The sequence below is a fragment of the Typopeltis vanoorti genome, chromosome 7 (genome assembly GCF_054136105.1).
Source record: "Typopeltis vanoorti isolate ZY-2024b chromosome 7, IOZ_Tvanoo_1.0, whole genome shotgun sequence".
In the NCBI taxonomy this organism is placed as follows: domain Eukaryota; kingdom Metazoa; phylum Arthropoda; class Arachnida; order Uropygi; family Thelyphonidae; genus Typopeltis; species Typopeltis vanoorti.
The window spans coordinates 10,304,455-10,326,396 of record NC_143555.1 but is presented as its reverse complement, the minus strand read 5'-3'; the positions used below and the strand labels follow the sequence as shown (position 1 = coordinate 10,326,396).

At 34.3% G+C, this 21,942-nt stretch overlaps 2 protein-coding genes across 2 annotated transcripts in view; one reads left to right on the top strand and one right to left on the bottom strand.

Annotated features, from left to right (window-relative positions):
- LOC150104481 (MORN repeat-containing protein 3-like) overlaps positions 1 to 9,108 on the top strand; it is a 91,048-nt gene extending 81,940 nt beyond the window's left edge. The window contains exon 3 of the mRNA XM_090395661.1: positions 9,007 to 9,108. Within this exon, the coding sequence (XP_090251787.1) occupies positions 9,007 to 9,087 (81 nt within the window). The 3' untranslated portion in view covers positions 9,088 to 9,108. The remainder of the gene's footprint in view (positions 1 to 9,006) is intronic.
- A 58-nt stretch (positions 9,109 to 9,166) lies between these two features.
- The window catches only part of LOC150104480 (calcium release-activated calcium channel protein 1-like), a 52,374-nt gene continuing 39,598 nt past the window's right edge, over positions 9,167 to 21,942 (bottom strand). Inside the window, exon 2 of the mRNA XM_090395660.1 lies at positions 9,167 to 10,419. Within this exon, the coding sequence (XP_090251786.1) occupies positions 9,913 to 10,419 (507 nt within the window). The 3' untranslated portion in view covers positions 9,167 to 9,912. The remainder of the gene's footprint in view (positions 10,420 to 21,942) is intronic.

Sequence of the window (21,942 nt, the reverse complement as noted above, 5' to 3'; positions counted from 1 at the left end):
TGTGTTTTGCATTATGGGAGATACTGAGATAGGAGTGTTGGTAGCTTGCTCCACCTTTGCAAGGAGTTGCCCGGTGTTGTACCACTTTACCCCAGTCCTGAAGATACTTTTAGGTGCAAACTTTGCACACACTTGGATAAAGGATTAAACTAAATTTATTATAGTCTGACCAAGTGAAAAACAAACTTCCAACATCTGTACCCTACAGGATGAAGACCCCCCTCAAACCTCTTCATTCTGTCTATCTCAAGCTTTTCTATGCCAATAAGTTCAGGCCATCTCTTTAATCTCATCCTCCTTAACATCTCTGGGATACCATTCAGATATCAACTTTGTTCCTTTCTGACAAAGTTGATATGACCAATGTCTCTCACTCTAGTCTGAGCTCTGATCCAAAATATTGCATTTTCTATCTAGAAATATAATACCAAGCAGTGATTTTTCCATTTTCCTTGGTAGTCTCCAACTTGTTGGTTTAATCAAAGTTTTATATATTATGACTAGAAGAAGTATACAACTGCAGACGATTTTTTTTTTTTTTTTTTTTTTAAAGGCAGATTGGGATATCTTTTTCTTGTGCTTCATGTTGTTTTCCAAAGGCTACCCAGTCAAGATGAATTCTTCTTATAACTTCTTTCTTGCAGCCTACCTCTACTGTGGAATTATATGTAAACACTGGAAGTTACTATACCAATTTCCTTGTGTCCATATATATACTGACTTTTTGGTCATGTATTATACATTATTTTTGTTTTGTCATTTGCAGAAAGTTTAATACTTTCTAAACTTTCTGCATTCAATTCGTTGATCATTTCTTGATCAACGAATTGAATGCAGAAATGAAGTTTAGTTGCCGAGTTCCTAAATGTATAAAATATACCATTAAGATATGCCATATCTTAACGATGTATTTTATGTATTTAATGGATGGGATTATGGTAGGTTGTGTGGTGGATTGCTCTCCTTTGATGATACCTTGGACACCATGGGAGAGTACTCCACTACACAACTCCACCACATTTTAATAGGATTTGGACACTTTTACAAAAGGTTGTGTTTAACAAATAAGATTTTTTTGTTAATTATATGGGGAATCTGATGTTTGTGTGTGTGAAAGTTGTTTTATACTTGTACCATGTGTATTTCAGTTTAGTTATAAATTATTCGACTGTTGGCTTTATTGTCCATGTTTTCCAGCCAGCAGACTGCAGTTTTGAATCCTTGCATGGACATTGATTTGATAATTTCTTTAAGTTGGAGATGAATTTCATCATCCAGTTTGAAACCACCTGCTTATTGGCCTCATGAGCAAGACTTCTGAATTACGTAAAAAATATTTAAAAAATAAAATAAAATGAATGAAACCTTATTCATCCACAGTGGGTGGGAGTCATATCTATAAACTGTAGAGTTAAGATCTATAGCAGAATGAGTGAATCAAGATGGTGGCTGTTTACTCTCTATGAGATACATACTTTGACTTCAGCTATTTTTATGAAGTGTGTTGTATGTTATGTATGTTGAATTAATGGATAAACTGTGGGTGTTTAAATCATATAGCATGCAATGCAGAATTGATGGATAGTGACTGGCAGTGAAATATAATGAGGTGTGGCTGCAGGGAACACGACTGTAATGCAGAAAATTAGTGCTCATCTCATCAGTAAGAAGTTAATGTTGATGTGAAAGTAGTATTTCAGCAGTCAGAAAGTTGCAAAGTGAGTGATCTTCTTTTGAAGTAAGTCATTGAAAACATGCCTGATGTTATAAACACAGAAAGAATGAAAGAGAGATAATATATTTCAAAAAATAAAACACAGAAACTAAAACTTATGTGAATAAATTTATAAGATGTAAAATTAAATAATAATAAATTACACAATTAACACAATAATTCACTTTAATGAAATGAAAGTACAGATATTTCGTGTAAGATGTAAAATTGATGTAAAATTTTCGTTAATGTATCATAGGCATCTTCAGTACACTGAAAATAGAGCACATCATCAAATTCCTGACATGTACCCTCAAGGGGTGTATAGGATATGATAGTACTACATGAAAAATTTATATCATCACTAACTTCCTATCTACAATTTTCCTCCAAATCAATCTGTTACCTGTAAAGACCCCAACATTATCAGATCTTATATTTCTATTTTCTAAAGCACTTTTTACCATATCGATCCACCTATATCTTGGTCTTTTTCTTGCCCCTGGCAGAGAACACTTGTTTTACTAATCTTTCCTCTCCTAAATAAAATTACAATTAAAGAATCATTTTCAAAAAGTGCCACTATAGTGGTAATACAACAAATGGTCAGTAAAATTCTCAATTAAAAAAAAAATAATAATAATCAGGAATTTGTATAAAAAACTATAGATAGTGACATTTTTTGAAAACGATTCCTTAATTGTAATTTTATATTGCATTTATTTTCAATGTACTGAAGAGACCTATAATACATAGACAAAAATTTTATATCTGATAAATTTTTTGAATTATGTCAACTTACGTACCTATAATAATCATAATAATAAAATAAAAAAAAAGATTGTGTACATGGTATGATCTTGATGAATGAGACAGTTGGAAACTGGTAAAAAGAGAGGAAAATGAAATGACAGATGCTGAGTGGTAACAAAGGTGGTTAAATGGCATGAAATGAATAAAAAGTGAATCAGTGAGATTGAGGAATAAATTAAGGCAGTGTGAGATAGGGCATTTAGAGAAGAGTCTGACTGTTGGAAGGGAGAAGAAAGAAGGCACCAGTGAAAGAGTTGATTCCAGCAGAATGCTGGAAAGTAGCCATATAGTTGTTGTATGGAGATGTAGGATATTGTAGCGTATTATCAAGAAATGTGTTGAATATCTGGATAAAACAGTTTTTTAACTTGAGATAGCCTGTATTTCAGTGAAAATGGCAGTATGAAGCCAGGTGCTGCTGAAAAGTGTCTAAGTATGAAAACCAAAATTATATGGTGAGGCTGGAAGTGTAAATTACCAAGACAGGGCTTTGGGAATGGTGTCAATGGCAACAACAAAGCCAAAGGGAACTTTTTTTTTAGTTATCTATTTTTTTTATTATTAAAAGACAAGCCTTATAAATTTAACAAGCTATAGTAGCTCATCCAGAGCAGGCCTTAACAAACATCCATGCCTATGCAGCATTCAAACCCACAACCTATTGGCTGGATATGATTCAATATGCATGCTATGTAGGAAAAATGGGTGTGAATTTTTGGATGTGGGATGAGTTTGATGGTAGAAAAGACATAAAAGGAATGGCCTTCACTTGAATGGATTTGGCATCAGGTGCCTAGAGAAATTATTTATTAGAATGGCATTTGATACAGAGTCAGAGAAACTAGCCCATTTTGGGAGAAACGCTGAAGATGTGTATGTAACTTCAGCTATATGTGCAGATGTAGTAATACGAATGTCAATGAGCATGGTTATGAATCTGCTGAAGAGATGGACTATGCTTTGGGTTCAGGCATTTTGAGTGTGTCTGGGGAGAGAAAAGAGAAAGTTGCTCAACTGGGCCAAGCAAACTGTATATTAAAGGATAAAAAAAAAAAAAAAGCAAAAAGGTAACTTGTTATGTCTATACACAAATACCATGAGCATTAGAAACAAAGTGATTGAGTTTGTTGCTTTGGCAAACTACATTATGGCTTAAAATTTTTAGAATTACTGAAACCTGGCTTTCAGAGTCAGATGTTGTAACTGGAATCAAGTACAAAGAATATAGCATTTTTAGGAATCACAAAGAGATAGGAGAGGATGGAAGTCCTACTAATCATATCATATCAAATGACTTTACCAGTTAGGACAGAAACACAATGCAATAACAGTAATAATGTCACATGCAGCACTGAGTTCGAGGCTATCTGGTGTGCTGCTACAGACCTGGCAGTACTTTTGCTGGAGATGAAAAAATACCTTGCCAAATTATCCTGATGAGTACCAAATGAATAACTATTATGGGCATCTTAAACTGTCTGAGTATTGATTGGGTAGCTGAGAAAACTTAAAAGAACAAAAGAGAATTTAATGAGCTGTTACGAGACAACTTTCTTAAGCAGCATGGGAAAGAAGGAACTCAAGGACAAAGAGTGTTAGATTTGATTATAGCATTAGAAGGTGCCTTGGGTAAGGATATGACTATTTTGCCACCAGTTGATGATAGTGATCATGCTGTAATGATCTGAGAATTAGCCAACTATATGGATGTTCCAATCAAGAGATGTTATATGCAGAACTACAAATCTGGACATTATGACACACTCATACTTTCTTTGGTTCTCTCTCTCTTTGGTTCCATAGCATCAGTAACTGAGTGGGAAGGATATCATTAATGCATGAGAAGCTTTGAAAAGATCTTAAATGATGCAGTATCTGAACGTGTCCCTACAGTTTGAAGAACAAATAAGACTGGAGTGAAATGGGTGTGCAATCTCATTAAACAAGATATCCATAAGATGATGTGGAAGGATTATTCTGAGAGGAGTTATGAAATGTATAAAAGCTCAGGCCAGAAAAGTTACGAGGTATGGAAAGCACTGTAAGTTGGAGTATGAAAAGAAATTGGCTGCACAGGCTAAAGGCAACCCAAAAGAATTTTATCATTATGGTGCAAGTAAAAGAAAGAAAGAATGAATGTGGATGTATAACTTTACTGAATGTAGATGGTACCTTCATAAGAGAAGCAGATGCAATAGTTCAAACAATGAGTGCTCACTTTGCCAAAATTCATCATAACCTGGTGTATGTAACATATTGCACAATGCTACCACTATATTGGATGAAGAGATAAAAGTGCACAAAAAGGAGATTCTAGAGCTGGTGCATAACCTGGATAAGAATTCGGCAATAGGGACAGATACAATATCAGAATGTATGTATAATTTGAGTCTTATCTCTGGAAAGATCCCACAGGAATAGAAAGAATGTATGATAATCCCATTACACAAGGATCATGCCAGTACTGATGTGTTTAATTATTGACCTATCAGTATCTCTGGAGTGATTATAAAGATTTTAACTACAGAATGACACATGTACCTTAGTAAAAGTTAATTTATTATCCAGATATTTTGTCTTAGATATTGTAAGACATCAGTGTGAACAAAACAAATAAGGAACTTGAATAAAAAACAGTAGAGCACATAAATTAAATTGGAATCCCTCTATGTATACAGTCACGTGTTCATACGTTAAAACTATTGGGCTGGAAAAAAAAAAAATTGAGATTACAAATTTATTTATTACAGTTAAGGATGATAATTTCTCACACTTGAGGAATAGTAAAGCAATCATTAGGATCGAGGTTAAGTCAATGAAGTTGGGCTTCAGCACTTTCTTTGTATAAAAGTCCACATTTATATATAAATCTATGGCATTTTTCCCATTGATCCTGTGGCTCTTGTTTTCAATCTCATGTGCCAAGCCAGTTTTGTGAGGTTTGATAAGCTGAATGTGATCCTGATGTTCCTGTTTATCCATAATAGACAAGTTGCATGAACACAGTACTTTGTACATGCTAGGTAGTATCAATGGTGAGAGTTTGTCTTTTGTAGAAGGTAGAAGGTTAAGAATTTAGCCGATGGGTTCATAAATAGCGATGAGTTTATATTTTTTCATAATTTTTGTCACCCATTCAGAGATGCCTTTAATATATGGTAAAAAAGCTCTGTGGACTTCTTGTCTGGATTGCTGTATGGAAGAGTCTATATTTATATTTTGAGTTATTCTTGGATTATAACCATTTAGTAAGGCTGTTTGATAGTTTCAAGTTCTTGTTAAGAGATTCTTTGGTAAACAAATCTTGTGTGATCTAGATACTAAGGATTTCATGGTGCCAAATTTTTAAGATGGATAGTGGGCTGATGTATTATGGATACAGCGACCTGTAAAAGTCAGTCGACAGAAGTGGAAATGGATCCATCTTGTTTACGTTGAATGTGGACATCTAGAAAGGAAATTCGTTTTGATGATTCTTTTTCTAGTGTGAACTTAATATGATGTAGGGTGTTGATTTTTTGTAGAAATGACTGCAGTTCTGGTTCTGTGCAACTTCAAACCAGGAAGATGTCATCAATGTACCACAGCTAAATTGTTAGGTTTGGATCAAGAGAGAAAATTCTTTCTTCCAGGTGTTCAAGAGAAAAGTTGGCTATGTTAGGTGATAGTGGTGAGTCCAATGCAGTTCCTTCCACATGAAGTAACCAGATGTAATTGTAAATTTGAATAAGTCCACTATGTCTGATGGTAATTTCTGGGCTATAAATTCTATTGTCTGTTTGTGAGGAGTGAAAAGAGAAACAATGTTAAAGTTTACCAACATGTCTAGATTAGTTTTATGTCTTTTATTCTTGCAAGAAATTCTATGGAATTTTTTTTTATCGAAAAAGCTGAGTTGCCAATGAAATTACTTTGTGATCAGAATACATACTCCCAGCTTCACACAGATCCTACCAAAAGTCAACTCAATAAACTCAAGTCATTGGATAAAACAACATCCATAGATCAAGAAACCATTAAAAGACTCAGAACATGCAAGACCCCCCCATAGAATATATGGCTCACCAAAATTATATAGTAACTGTCCACTCAGACCTACAGCAGATTCTATAGGCAGTACCATGTATAAAATCTCAAGATTCCTCTCTAACCTGGCCAGATCTCGAATCTCATCCACTTCTTGCAGTATAGTTCCCATCAATACAGTACAAAGCCTTATATCTCTGCATTCCAAAATGCAACTCCTTGTACTTATTAAAATTAAATTTATTAAAATTGCAGTCCCACTCATTTTTCTACGCTAAAAGCATATTCAAATCTTCTAGAAAGGAATTAACGTTAGCAACACTGAGGTCAGAATCATGGCCTACCTATAGTCTTCTGACCCCATAGCAGCTTGGAAATAGTGCTAACATTAATACACTGTACTAACTCCTCTACATGCAGTCAAGGGAAGAGCATTGCTTTTGTATGAGAATGGCAAAATCCCAGATCTTTAGCAGTTTCTTGCAGTCAAAGTTATTTAAATTAGAAATATTCAGTAGAGTGTACACTGATTCCCAGAATAAGTTTTTGCTTCTGATGTGGCATCTTTAAGGTAATGGTTTTGACTCGACTTGTCTTGTAAATGATGGGTGTGAAGCATGTCTGTTACTGTGCATTTTTTGTATTTATCATAGAAATATATAATAATATATTTATTATAATACAGTACAGGTAACCCTCGTATAATGCGGATGTTAGGTTCCGTAGAAATGCCGCGTTATATAAATCACGTTATACGAGACTTAGATCACATAGAAAAAGTAGGGTTAGGTTCCGAAATCGTTTTTTTTTTAATTATATAAACAACAATGATATATCCAACAAAAACAATATTTTTATTTAATTAATGTAATTCATGTAAGTTAAGAAAACAAACTATGAGACAAATACGTAGTATAAAACATAAATTTCATTGCACATAATGCATAACTGTTTTAGACACAATAAAATAAAGCGCATATTTTAATCATCATCACTGTCTTCAGAAATAATATTTTGTAGATGTTCTTTAAGTGGCTGGAGGTCGTCACCACTTGAAATCTCTTGGATATCATTTGTATAATTCTCATATTCTCATATGTATGTAACTCACCAGAATATAAACTGCTCAGCTTGAGAATAACACATTTATGATTTTAAATGCATTTTCCTGGCAGTAAACGAAGACAATTTTTAACAATAAACACTTTATACAGTAAACCCTAGATGGCGAACATTATGGCACTTGTGCCAGAGGTTGCATGTCTGAGAATTTTGCTGGCATGTCAACGATTTACAGGCGATATCCTTTTATATGCTTATAAATTATTCAAGTTTTTTTTTAATTGTTACAATACGTACAAGCTGAATTTTGTTTTACACAAGACAGCAGCTATAAAGACATGCATATCATTGGTGGTATTAACAAAAGATCACATGACCCAAAGACAAAAGCAACAGACAAGTATTGAGTTGAAATGCTAATTCTCTTCAATCGAATTCCATAACATCTGAAACTGTCATACAACATTCACTATTAGTTTTAACACATTCACAACAGGGTGTCATTTATCGTTCTGAATGGAACTTATCATTACTGACTGGCTCAGCTCACACAAACATTTCAACCCTTGGTTGAATTTTATGGCTTGTTGTTTGCGTTTGAGGTGGCAGGCGAACTCACATATTCATTATATGGCATGTTTCAATTCTTGGTAGTCTTTTATTTTAAGTTAGCCTTTGTGAGCTGTCATAATGACATCGAGAATTTCAAATGCAATAAAACAAACACTTATTTCATAATTGAAAAATTTGATAATAGTTTTTAGTTAGATACTGTGTTTCGGCAATATATGGTTTTACTTAAGTCTATACAGCATAGTTTCTGTGAGAAGGGACATGTGATTTATTACTTAGCACCGTTTCTATTCCATCTGTCTCTAATTGCACTATTTGTTGAGAATGACACAGACTGCAAAAGCCTCTGTACAGTACCTTATTCAGTGATGCAATAAAACTAAATTCGATACTTATAACTACTTGCACGATACGGGCAGACACAAATTTAACGAAGATAAAATTTGATTTTTAAGTCCCGGTGAAAAATATGAAAAAAAAAATAAAGGGTTACTAGAAATTGTAGACCCGCGTTATATCGAAACCACGTTGAACAAGGGATACTACAATTTGTAGACCGCGTTATATCGAAACTGCGTTGTATAAGTACCACGTTATACGAGGGTTACCTGTATTTGCTTTTCTCAGACTCGTCTTTGTTGAAAAAAAAAAAAAAGAACACAGATAATGTGTTGTTAGGATTCAAAACTAGGTCTTCACAATCTTTGAAGTCATTATCATTGGTATAAACAGAATAAATGTGATTTCATATTTCTGAAGAATACAGCATATACATTTCTTGAATTTTATTTAATAAACTAACTTTTTTCCACCCCCAGTGTACCTTAGTAGATCCAGATAAGGTTGAAGAAGAAGCATGTATGTATTTTCTGAAAATTGCTGAATCACAAAAGGTATAATGATTCAAGATATATTTTTGGGATGAAGTATGCCATTTATTTGAAAATTACTAAAAATAATGATACGAACGACAGAAAATGTATTGTGAAGTACATTCCATTATAATTCCTTGTATTTTATTAAATTAGACTTTTGTTTCAAAATGTGGTTAGCATATCTATTACTTTGTAATATACACATTTCACACAGTTTTATTTTGTAAAATGAACTTTGTTCCTTATTATTATTTATTTTATTTTACAAATTTACTTTGTCTTATATAATATTATGACTGGGTTATAATAGAAAGAGATCTTTCTATTATGCCCTTGGGAGCAAACACAAGTTTTTGTTTCTATTAATACTGTAAATAGAAACCAAGCTATTCTGAAAGTGGAACTTTGTCATTTCTCATATGAGGTAAAGGTATCACTCAGTCTTAAATATTAACAAATGTGAAACTCATCGGCATTCAAATGTAATATGTATACATAAACATCACCCATTTAGTTGAATATTAAAAAGCAACAGTAACTACTCTTCAGGTTGTATGTTTTCTTCTCTCTCCCTGTGTCAAAAAAAAAGGTATAATCTTACCTTTTTCTACACTGTAGCACAATATAAGTTTGTTGTTCAAAAAGTGACCAGTGCACACAAATTTTAAAACAGAGTCCTTGTTTATGACATAGATAATCATACTTCTGAATTACCTGAGTATTCTGGTGCTTTGTTTCAGAATGTAGACTGAAACATGTTTGGTATTGCAATATTAAATATTAACAGGCCTGAAGATCTTTGGAAGTCCAAGTGACATTAATTTTGTTGCAAGTGAATGTGCACTTAATCTAAACATTAAGTACATTTCTTTGGTTAGTACATAAATCTGAGTCATCATAATGAAGCTGTGTCACCATAGACTCCAATTCTCTTATACCATCAGCTGAACGTTCATATTTATGTGCAACTAATTTGCGATAAAAGTGCACGGCAAAAGCTAAAAACAAGATGACAACTGGAATAAGAATAATGGTTGCAGAAAGTGCAGCATTATAACTATAATCATAAAACTTAACCCAACACAAAATTGCAATTTCAAACAGAAAAAGAAGAATACCAAACACGGTGGAGAAAGCCCATGCAGTTTCGATATAATAATGCATTTTTTCATGAGGCGATTCAGAAATTGCTGCAAAACCATGTACACTAGTCACACTTTCAATATTTGGAAGTATACATGTCGAAATCAAGAGTGCCAACATGTGAACAGCCACTAAAAGAGTTGTACATATGCTGAATGCAATCAGTAATTCTTCTGGTGCTTTTTTGCTGAGCTGAACTTCCACCATAGCTACCTAGAAGCAAATAATAATTATATAAGTATTAAAATTAGGTTATTTAACATGCACGCATACATAGTAGAAAAAAGGACAATCATAAACACACAAAAAAGTACCTATCCAGATTTAATGACGCGCATCCATAGCACAGTTGGAATGACATTTGCTCATTGGGTAGAAAGAACTAAGTTGGATTCTTGTCTGCATCTTGAGCAACTTTTATAACAGCTTTTCAGAAGTGAGAGCTGATCTCAGAGTGGCAGGTCTCCCCCCACACACACACCACTGCTATTAAGACAAACCAGCCATAAAACATGCACAACTAGAAGACACTGTAGACTGTGATAGGATTAACTATAAATATTAAATTTAGAAAAGCCAATGAGGTCAAGTGCATTCCCACAATATGCTAGATGACATGGTAAAGTTTCTCATCCTAACCAGTATTTATTTGTACATATATGGTGTGTGCATGCACTGAGTTGTGGCATTAAGAACCCAGAGTTTCTTCCAGGAGGGGGGAGGGAGAAAAGACTTCATTTGCATGTACTAGATTGATTAACTCTGGATTATATGAAAAAAGGCCTATAGAAAATTCTTTTAGCAGTAACTAGAATTCAAATTTAAGATTTTTCCTTCTACAGAAGTTAAAAACGACAGAAATTACCACTATATTATTAGAGGCTTATTTGACCTAATGTATAAATTAAAAATAATTACACTAAATTCTTGTTTTAAATGTAATTTTTAATTAATCCAATGTTTTTATTCTGCCTTTGATTTTAAATCATTCAATCAAAATACATGTGTTAATATCACTTAGCCAACAGCAGTTGTGTGCAGCAGCATTTCTTCATAATTGGGCATGAAGCAAAAGATTACTAACAGGTCAGAATGGTTAATTCAGATTGCCAATTGTCAACTTGGAACCTGTGTGCCATCAATTCTGCAAGCATGGTTGTAGGAAGAAAAATATCCACTTGTGATTTTTCCTGTTAATTTTCTTTGATGGTATCATACAAAATATCTCATAATCATCTATATATTTAAGGAGTGATTATGAGTCTGACACAAGATTTCATAACTAGTTTCTCATCAGCAGCTTCTTTCTAAATTTGAAATTTAACAACTTATCAAATTAGAGACCTGGATTGTCTATAATTTGATGAGTTGTTAAATTTTCCATTTTCTAAAGCAGAGGTCTGCAAACGTTTTTTGAGAAGGACTAGATAATAAAAATTTTAGACTTCACAGGCCAAGAAATAAAATTGAAGATATCATGTTTACTTATATAAGATAGAAAACAAAAAAATTACACATTTTTTATTAACAAAATGTAAAAATTTTTTATGTAAAAAATTTATTAACAACATATAAACAAACATGTACCAATATTCATAATTTAAACTTGTGATGTGTGCAACTAAGAAATGTGTGGAACTTAAATCATGCTGTGTTAGCACTGTGAGTGCAAGTGGCTTCAAGAGTGCAAATGTTGGTGAATGCACAACTACATGGGGCACAAAAGCAGTCATAGACAATATGCAAATGAATGGGTATGGCACCATCATATTAACACTACTCTTTGGATGGTGAATCAGCAATTTCTTGCTTCTGTCACAAAATTCATTTAAAAACAATCCTTAGCTCATGAGTTGTATGATAATTGGCAGTGGACTGAATCAGACCTGCAGGTTGCAGTTTGCCAACCATTGTTCTAATACACTCCTGTCAAACTGAAAAGCATATTTTAGTCATTCACTGAATCTTTCCTGCATTTGTACCTCAGTCCTGTTTTACTAATTTTTTATCTTCCATTCTGTAAGAGACTATGGCATTAGCTCTACTTATATATTAATAGTTTTATGACTATGAAACCTGAGGAAACACAAAAAATATTCTATTTACTGTTAAAAAAGTACAACTCGTGTAATCCTACTTTCAAGGACTTCATCCAGTGAATAAAAATACTGAAGGAAAGATGAGACATCCAGTAACCATTAGAAATATACTAACTGTCACTACTTTAAAAAAGGACTGCTTTCATTTGAAGCTATTCTAGATCTGTTGGTATCGCTGAACATGTGCATGGTAGTCTCACATTCACTATAGCTAATTGAATAGCAATCTGATAAGTTGCAACATTCAGACAAACAAGGTTGAGCATAATTTCCATAGATCTTCCTCTGAATTTCATCACAGCATTGGTATAAGATCTCTGATGTGTCCCAATTTACTATTTGTCCAGCAGACTGATTGCTGTCAGTATCTACAGAATTTAGGACAAGACCGGATAAAGCTGAGGCCATGGATGTCTCATATTGATGTCTCTAAAATGCTCTTCCATACACTGTTGTATAGATTTTTTTTTTTTTCTGCCAAAATAAGAGATAATTACACCAAAGGCAGTAAACATCCAGATATTTCAAGCAGCTGTATTTTGCTTTTACTGAATGAAGCATGGATTGTAATTCGATTAGAGGTGTGAATGTGGTTTGAATTTTATATTTCTTGAGAAGCTTACTAACTTGGTTATAATGGAGCCGATGTATGGAAAAGAAATATAACTTTTCATTGCACCATTACAATAATTTACCCTTTATCTGACAATCAAAACAGTCTTTCAATTAAATGACCCATGTATGTCAACTGGCTTATGGTAGAGCACCATGTAACTGAACTTCGCTTATCCTAATCCTCAATTATCAGAGCGACAAATTGCCTTGCCACTGTGGTTGGATAAATGTAGACTACTGTATTGATTTCTCATGGCATGTTGGTGAATGGAATAGAAGTTTAGTAACATTTTATCAAAGTCCTCTTCTGAAATGCGGCCAACAGAAATTTCAGTTGTTCTTTGGTTATTTCTTCATCATTAATGAGCATGGGCTTGAGTTTCTCATCGATATTATTCTTAGTTTTTGGAAAGGGGGGAGGGTCAATAATAATGAGATTAAACATTAAGATATCTGTTAGTGTGGGTTGGTTTTCTGTATATTGCAATCTTCAGTCTATCTGAAGAATGAGTAAATCTGAAATCTAAAAAAGGAAGAGAACCATTGGTTTCCAACTCTGCAGTGAATTTGATTTTTGGAATGTTGGTTGTTCAGATGGTTTAAGTAATCCCAGAGTGTGTCCTGAATAACTCCACATCATTATCAGTGTATCTTTTCCAGTCTTAGTTTTAACAGGAAAGTGTCCATAGCTCCTTCTTCAAATGCTTCCAGATAGATATTTGCTAGCTTAGGAGCCAGAGTTTCCCCCCATTGTTAAGCCAAAGTTAGTTTCTAGATATATGTTATATGATTTAGGAGTGTCAAGACTGTTCTAGAAAATTTGTCTTCCAGTAGTGTTATGGGGTCTTCAGTGGAAACATTCATAAAAAAAGTAAGTGACATCAATACTTGCCGTGATTTGATCCTTTTTAAGTAGAATGTCCTTTATCATAGAAACAAAATGTTTGGTGTTCTTAATATAAGAATCCATGAATCCTGACAGACTTTTTAATGACCTAGCCAAATGTTTTGCCAACCTATAAGTAGGTGAGTTAATTCAATGATAGATCTCAATGGAGTGTTCTCCTTGTGTATTTTTGGCACATCATATAAACTAGGAATTACAGGATAAAGTAATCATAATGATAATTTCATTTATCTTGGAAATTCTATAGTTATGATTGTTGGTACACTTTACAGAGTTCTCATGCAGGATCTCTTTGAAATTTCTTTTAAGTGTCCATATTGAGTAATTGTAACATTTTATGATCATAGTCCTTTGTATCCAGAATTACAATGGCATTTGCAATTTGCTGAAAATTTACTATGGTGATATTTCTTCTTAAATTTTTTAGTGCTGATCATGCCCAAGAGGTAGCATTGTCTTTTAGTGGTCTTGCTTTGTTTATTATGAAGATTGATTCCAGAAGCGTTTAGTTAGCCTCTTACTGAAGGAGGTGGCCCTTTCTATCTCTCTCTTTCTCATACACACACACACACACACAGAGAGAGAGAGAGAGGAAATATGTATATTTTAATATTAAACTCACATACACACACAAAATGTAAAACACAACAGTGCCATGTAGCTGAGAAGAAAGAAGGAATTTATTAACAATCTTCTTGAAAAGCTGGGAACTATATTTCACTGGGTAAAAAACAGTATGAGGAAGACTGTTCCAAAGAACAAGCCACATGGAATGGAGGAAGATAATCAGCTGGTTTGACATGTTCAGAACAAACTGTGTATAGATGCTGACTGATGTATTCTCATGTTCTTATGTGATTAGGGAAGTGGAGGAATGGCAGTGGCCAGCCTAGTGATGAAATACCATGAAAGCACATGCACACACAGACACGCAAAATGCTTAGAAAAGTTGCTGAAGGGTCATGAGAGAGGTCACTTGCTAGGTGTATTATCTCTCCTCCCCCTCAGCATAAAATCAAGAATTCTTATGGATGTTTTGTGTGCAAACCCCCCCCCCCCCCCAACAAAGGAACAACCCAACCACTTTGGAGGTTGAGGAGACTATAGAGTGATATGCCCATATCAGGGCAAGCTACATGTAAAAGTCAGTGCACGCGTGCACACACACAAAAAATAAACTAATATAATAAATAAAAATAAAAAATAAAATAGAATCTGACCAGAAATCTGAACACCATCAAAAACAAAAAAGTGAAAAAGAATCTCCCCCTCCAAGCTATAAGACAAAACTGTTCCTAACAGTATTGCAACTCACTGCTCCACCCTTGGACACTGACCATGGACAATCCTAAAGCTCAAATCACCAAGGCCTCACAAATGAAGAACAGGAATGAGGAGCACTGTCACAAAACCCGGGACACCCCAATATTAATGAAGACGTATGGTTTCCCTCCTGTCTTTCATGACAAGAAGAGGAGACCACAAGATAGTATCTTGGGAGGAAGAGCTTGATGCCAGACATGATCAAATGTTCTGGAAATAAATTGACCACATGAGTTTCTCCAAATCCCTCAATGACCTGTGTCCAAAAGTGGGAAAGGCCTGCTGCAGGTATGAAGGAAGGATAGGGGCAGAAACTGAAGATCCTACTCTAGAAACAAAACATTACAACAGCCACTTCATGCCTCCAATAATCAGGACAGTGGTGTTTCACTGGGAAATGAAACACCACTGCTCACCACTACCTAAACATCTAGCTGGCATTTTCTCCATATATGGAAGATATTCCTATAAGATGGCAACACTTGCCTTGCTAGAGCTCCATTTGTGGAAAAAAAATCAATACAATGGGAAGTGAGGTTGACCTGGCTGAGACAGGCTATACATTGCTCATCACCTGCTCATCAATGTCTCCCATTATATGTTCTTGAATATTAACATTATAAAGTTAATTTCTGATATCTAAAGATTCTACCACTTACTCAATCCATTCACTCCAATAATTTTCCTCCCAACTATCATATCTATTATCTTCAGTCATTCATCATTTCCTGTTATGTAAATTCAAGGGATATCACCAGATACTAATAATATTACACCATTGAAATTATTACTAGTTTCCTATCAGCAATTTTCCTTCGCACGTAATTTGTTCATTTTGAAGACGACTGTTGACTGTGGTTAAAATTAATAACCATATTCTCCATTCAATTATTTTATTTCTAAACCTACTTATTTGAATTATATGTTAAAATTCATTTAAGCAATGCTGCTACTTGTGTTTTGGAAAATTTCTGTATTGTTCCATATAGGTTTATTCAGCTGACTTGCCACCATATCAGCCTAACATATTCTATTATCTATTTCCGTACTTAATTTGTCATCTTCAATGAAGACTACATCAATCTATAGACTGAAACATTGTTTCTTTATTATTATTATTTTGTGACACCTCCACGGAGTTCAAAGACTCATCAAAGGAGGGCACCTACTCTTAAAACTTTCTGTCTCCACCAACTACACTGACCTGCTACTACCATCATCAGCTACACCAACATCATCTACTGTCCACTAGCATGTTATTTTGTCTGTAAATTGCATGTGTTCTGAAGGGCCAATTTGTCTGTATGCAAGATGAAAAACCAAGTTTTCGGGAGAAAAAAATCCTCCTACCTCCAATGGAGATCAGCTAACTCACTTTCAATTGAAAAAAAAAAAAAAAAAAAAAAACTCCATATCAAGATTCCCCACCCCCACCCCCATCATGATGAGAATCAAACCTAAACCTTTTCCAATTGAATGGCACAAAGTACTGTCATTCTTCCAATTGCACTATGGAGGTGCTATTACTGTTAACAAATTTCAATGACCAAATAGTAATTGAATCTGTAAGTTATTACAGTGGATGCTGTACACTAACCTTTCAAGAGAAAATTCAATTAACTGTTGATTCCCTCCCACACTTTTCAGATTCACTCCAGTCACTCTCTCATGGACATCTGTTTCTGCCTCTTCTATAGACACTTTGAATAATTTGAAACTGTAAAAACAAGTGCAGCAGTTGGTCATCATCAATTTGCCTACCCAGTTTAAACCTACTGAACCAACTTCTCTCTTTCATTCCATCCCCTTCTGTTCTTTGGAACAGCCTCCCTCTGTCCTCCCCAAAGACTGTACCCCTTAGCCTGTTCAAGATACACAACAGATAGTTTCTTTCCCCTTACTCTCTTACCCACCAGTAACTTTTGCATGTATGGGTTTGATAAAACATCACTCACAATATGGATTTTGTGCATTAAACAATGAGATCAAGCTCCTTCGCTGGTATTTTGTTAAGAGATGCATAGAATCTATATATTAATTTTCCTATTATTTGAGCACATGCTTCATCAAAATCACAATTCTGGAAAGGAATTCAAGTTATTCCTTGAAAGGAATAATATCAGAGACCTCTAGGAAGTCAAGGACTCAATGAAGGAGGCCATACATCACCCACAACAGCTATCTTTTCTTAAATTCATTCACACTAGAAGCACTCAACACTTTAACAGTCAAGCTCTTCTTACTCTGTAAGAGAAAACTCTAGCTCTCACTCCTTTCTTAACCACATAAAAAATTAACTTCCATGGATTGCCCTTGTCCTTTCCCCACCTTCCATATAATAAAAAATTTCATCACATATATCCTGTAATACCCTTTTAGCAGTGTAGACTTCTATCATATCACCTCCTCTTTCTCCTGTCTACCAGTGTCTGCAGTCTATGTACTCTCAATTTGTCCCCAGTCTAGATTCCATAAACCTGATATCGTTTTTGTAACTCTTCTTTGCAGCCTTTCCATGGCTTCTTTATTCCCTCAAAACCCAGGAGACCAAATCTGTGCACAATAGTCCTGGTGAAGTTATATCAAGGTCAAGAAGCATATGACTTTCTTATGCTTGCATTTCAATGTTTGTTTCAACACTGCAGTTTTTACTAACTGTGAACTTCAAATTTCTATCTACCATAATTCCAAGATTTCTAACTGCATCAGTTTCTTCAAACATAATCCCACCAATATAATATGATATGGGATATCTAATCACACCAGTGCACAACTTTATACTTACCAAGAGTAAACTGACAGTCATTATCATTTGCCTACAATTTTGGCCTATTCTAATCATTCTGTAAGTGCATGGGATTGCCCTGCTTATTTCTGTATCATCATAAAACAACTAAACATTTCCTGTCAAGTCCTTTCCAATATCATTAATACATAGATTGAACAACGGTGGTCCATGAAATGATCCCTGGGATACACCACTGGTCACCTTAAATCTAGCATATTCATCCCCCCCCACACACACACACCACTTTCTGATACCTGTCCCGCTGCCCAGTATCTCAGAAAAGAAATACAGAATTTTGAGGCATGTTTGCATATTCTTGAAAGATTAAGAATATCATGCAGAATGAGTCTTCACTTAATGCATAACCAATTAGTTAGTTCTGACATAAAATGTCAGAACTAACTAATTGGTTATGCTAATCTAAAACTAATCTAAACCGTTTTAGCCACAAAACATTCCCATCTGGCATTTTTCATTTACATTTATTATTATTACTATGATAAAGAGCCAAGAGGCTATTTGTCTGGCGGCATAAATTAAGTTGAGGGGGGGTAATAAATCCCTCATTATTTTAAAGCCAGGTATGAAAACTCAGAGATCGAAATTTAAGAGTTTCATGCCAAAGAACTATCAGCGAGGTCAAAACCGATCTGGGTAGTGACCTCTCCTTATAATGTAAAACAGCAATACATCTCCTAGGAGCTGCGTTTTACATTATGAGAAAATATTAAGGATAGTGATGGAGCTTGCTTCACCTTTGCTCTGAGTTGCCCTAGTGTTGTACTACCCAGGTGTTGACTAACGCTTGGACTCGCTGATAGTTCTTCGGCATGAAACTCTTAGATTTCGATCTCCGAGTTTTCGTACCCGGCTTTAAAATAATGAGATTTATTACCCCCCCCTCAACTTAATAGTTATTATCATTAAACATGTACTTGTCCATGTCAAAGTGTGCTGAGTGGGAAAGAATGGCTAAAAACTCTTACTCTCATCACATGTTAAAGTGAATGATGTTATTTATATAAAAGATTCAAAAAATTTAATTATCAGCTGATTAAAATTTTTTGGGAAAAATATTCTCATAATAACAAAGGTTAAATATTTATTATTTTGTATCTTCTGATTTTTGAGGTAAAACTTTTGGTGAATGTGGATACACCGGTCGGGCAATTCATTAGTAGGGGTATATGTAAGTTCGGTTCACTTAAAACTTGGTATTTGAGGTCTACCTACTCACTGATGAGACCTCAATAAAGGTCGATCTCTCCTCATAATGTAAAACAGTAATACATCTCCTAGTAGCTACATTTTACATTATGAGAAAATATTAAGGATAGTGATGGAACTTGCTCCACCTTTGCTCCGAATTGCCCTAGTGTTGTACTACTCAGGTGTTGACTTACGCTTGGACTTGCCGATAACTCTTCAGCATGAAACTCTTAGATTTCGATTTCCGAGTTTTCGTACCCGGCTTTAAAATAATGAGGGATTTATTATCCCCTCAACTTAATTTACGCCACTGGAAAAATAGCCTCTTGGCTCTTTATCGTGATAATAACTATCTTAAAAATACAACAGATATTTTGGTTTATAGCAGACCATCTTCAGCAAAATAAGACAACTTGGAAGGGTAGAATATAAGTGGATTTCATCTTCATGGTGCAGACTGCAAGTTGGAAATGGCCTCTGACATCACGTGTACTAACCGATGACATGGAAATGAGAGCCTATCATTCTACTGGACACTTCCTAACATCACAACATATGCAACAAAGGGTTATAAAGTCTAAGGCACTTTTCTGGCAGTACATGAACAGACACAGAGATATCCTTTTCGCAGATGAGAACATTTTCACCATTGAACAGTCGTTTAACTGCCAAAACAATCAGGTATATTCCCCAGATTGTCATACAGCATGTGCCACCGTACCCAGGATTCAGAGAGGTCATTGCTCCACATTAATTTGGTGTGTGTGTGGAGGGGGTTTGACATATTAGGGGTATTCAAGTTACATTTCTGTGAGAAAGGGATCAAAACCTCTGCCAAAGTGTATCAAGACACTGTGCTGAAAAGTATACACTGCCTGCTGTGAAACAACACCTTGTTTCACAATAGGCAGTGGATCTTCCAATGGGATTCAGTTCCTGCACACATGGGAAGGATCACATAAGGATCCATTTGGAAGTCCCAATCTAAATCCTTTGGACTTCGAATTGTGGTCAGAACTTGAGAGAATAGCCTGCAAGAACAACAACACCCCAGCATCGCCAGCCTGGAGAGAGCACTGGTAGCATTTCTGTTGGATGTCGTGCATTCTGCCATCAATATGTAGCCTCGCAGATTTCAGCATGTGTGAAGGCAAAAGGGGGACATTTCAAACATTGAGTGCTGCTATATGTGTGTTATACATGTGGTTTGTATTTGCAAAAGCTGTAAATGATTTATGCTGTTCAAGTTGTTACAGTATTTATAGCTAGACTAGGTAGGTATCTGAAGATTGAACCTGCAATGGATTTCACCTTCATGTACCTTAACCAAAGCGGAATCTGTTGTTGCATGTTATACCTTTTGAATTTTCCTTCTTTCACTGAAGATGGTTTCTAGTTTCAGAATGAAATGTATATTATAAATTTAAGATATTTGTTATTATTAACATATTCTTGTATGTGTGTGTGTGTGTGTTATTCATTTCTTAATTCTATCTCTGTGCATGTGCGAGAATAGGAAAGTTACTTACTTTTCTGAATGTTATCCTTCACATTATGCAATTACTTTTAAAAATGTACATTACTAGACAAAATGATAAAACTTGAGCAGCATCAGGATTATTCAGAATTAATTTGAAACATTCACTCCATGAACCAAATAATATATCTGATAATTGTATGCATTCCATTCTCCAATTTATCTGTTTTGTTAGGATGCAGGGCAATCTAAGTCCTGAAAAAAAATATAACCTTCATATGAGACCATCTCTTGCCTTTAGGCTGAAAAGCTGTTATTTCCTTGCATCCTAGATAACCAGAAGGTGTTTGTCATTCTTCTGAGTGCACTAGTGGTGCTAACGTAAGTACTGGCTATATTATATTATGTGCTTAAGGATATATAAATAGCAACTAAACGTATGAAGACAGAACTTCAATATCTAGTAATAATTTTGAATTTTAAAATTCAGTTTTGCAGTGATTTTAAAAATTAATGCAAATAAAAACTAATCACTAAATTCTGGTAGTTATCCTACTATCTAGTTGTCATTTACTTTACTAATCTAACTATAAATTGATATCAATGTATATTTTGCAAATGCTTACCAGACAGTGATCTATTCTAAAATATAATGCCAGTATTTAACTCAGTAAAACTGATTGATAGTGAAAAACTTTTATAACTACTCTTTTTTTTTTTTTTTTTTTTTTTTTTTTTTTTTTTTTGTGGCAGGTGGGAGTAAAAAAAAAAAAAAAAAACCTCATACAACTGCATTTTAGCATTTTTTTTTTTATTGGAAGAACTTTTTAGAACTGCTAAACCATGCTTATATCAGAATTTCAAATAATTCAACGCTTTGCATCAATTGTGTTTATAAAATGTATAAACATGGAAACAATATTTACAGTTTGTTTTGTCTAACTATTAAATGTCATACATTACTTTTTTTTGTCATAATTTGTTAAACTGTTTGGGAGTTAACTGCATTTGAATTACAAAGTAAGCTTGATTTGTATGCAATGATATTTGACTAACATTCTGTAAATATAGTAACATAATACATGCTTACACATAATTCAGTCAAAGTAAGTGGCATATTAACAACAGTTGCATTTCTTCAAATTTATAGCACTTACTGTACATTTGAAGAAAATTTGCAACTATTAAATTACAGCTTTTTTTTTTTTTTAAACAATTAACATTTGATATCCATAAGTGTTTTCAAAAATTACTATATAACTAAGTAAATGAGCTTATGCAAATACAATCAGTTACAGATATTCATTTATGCAACAGA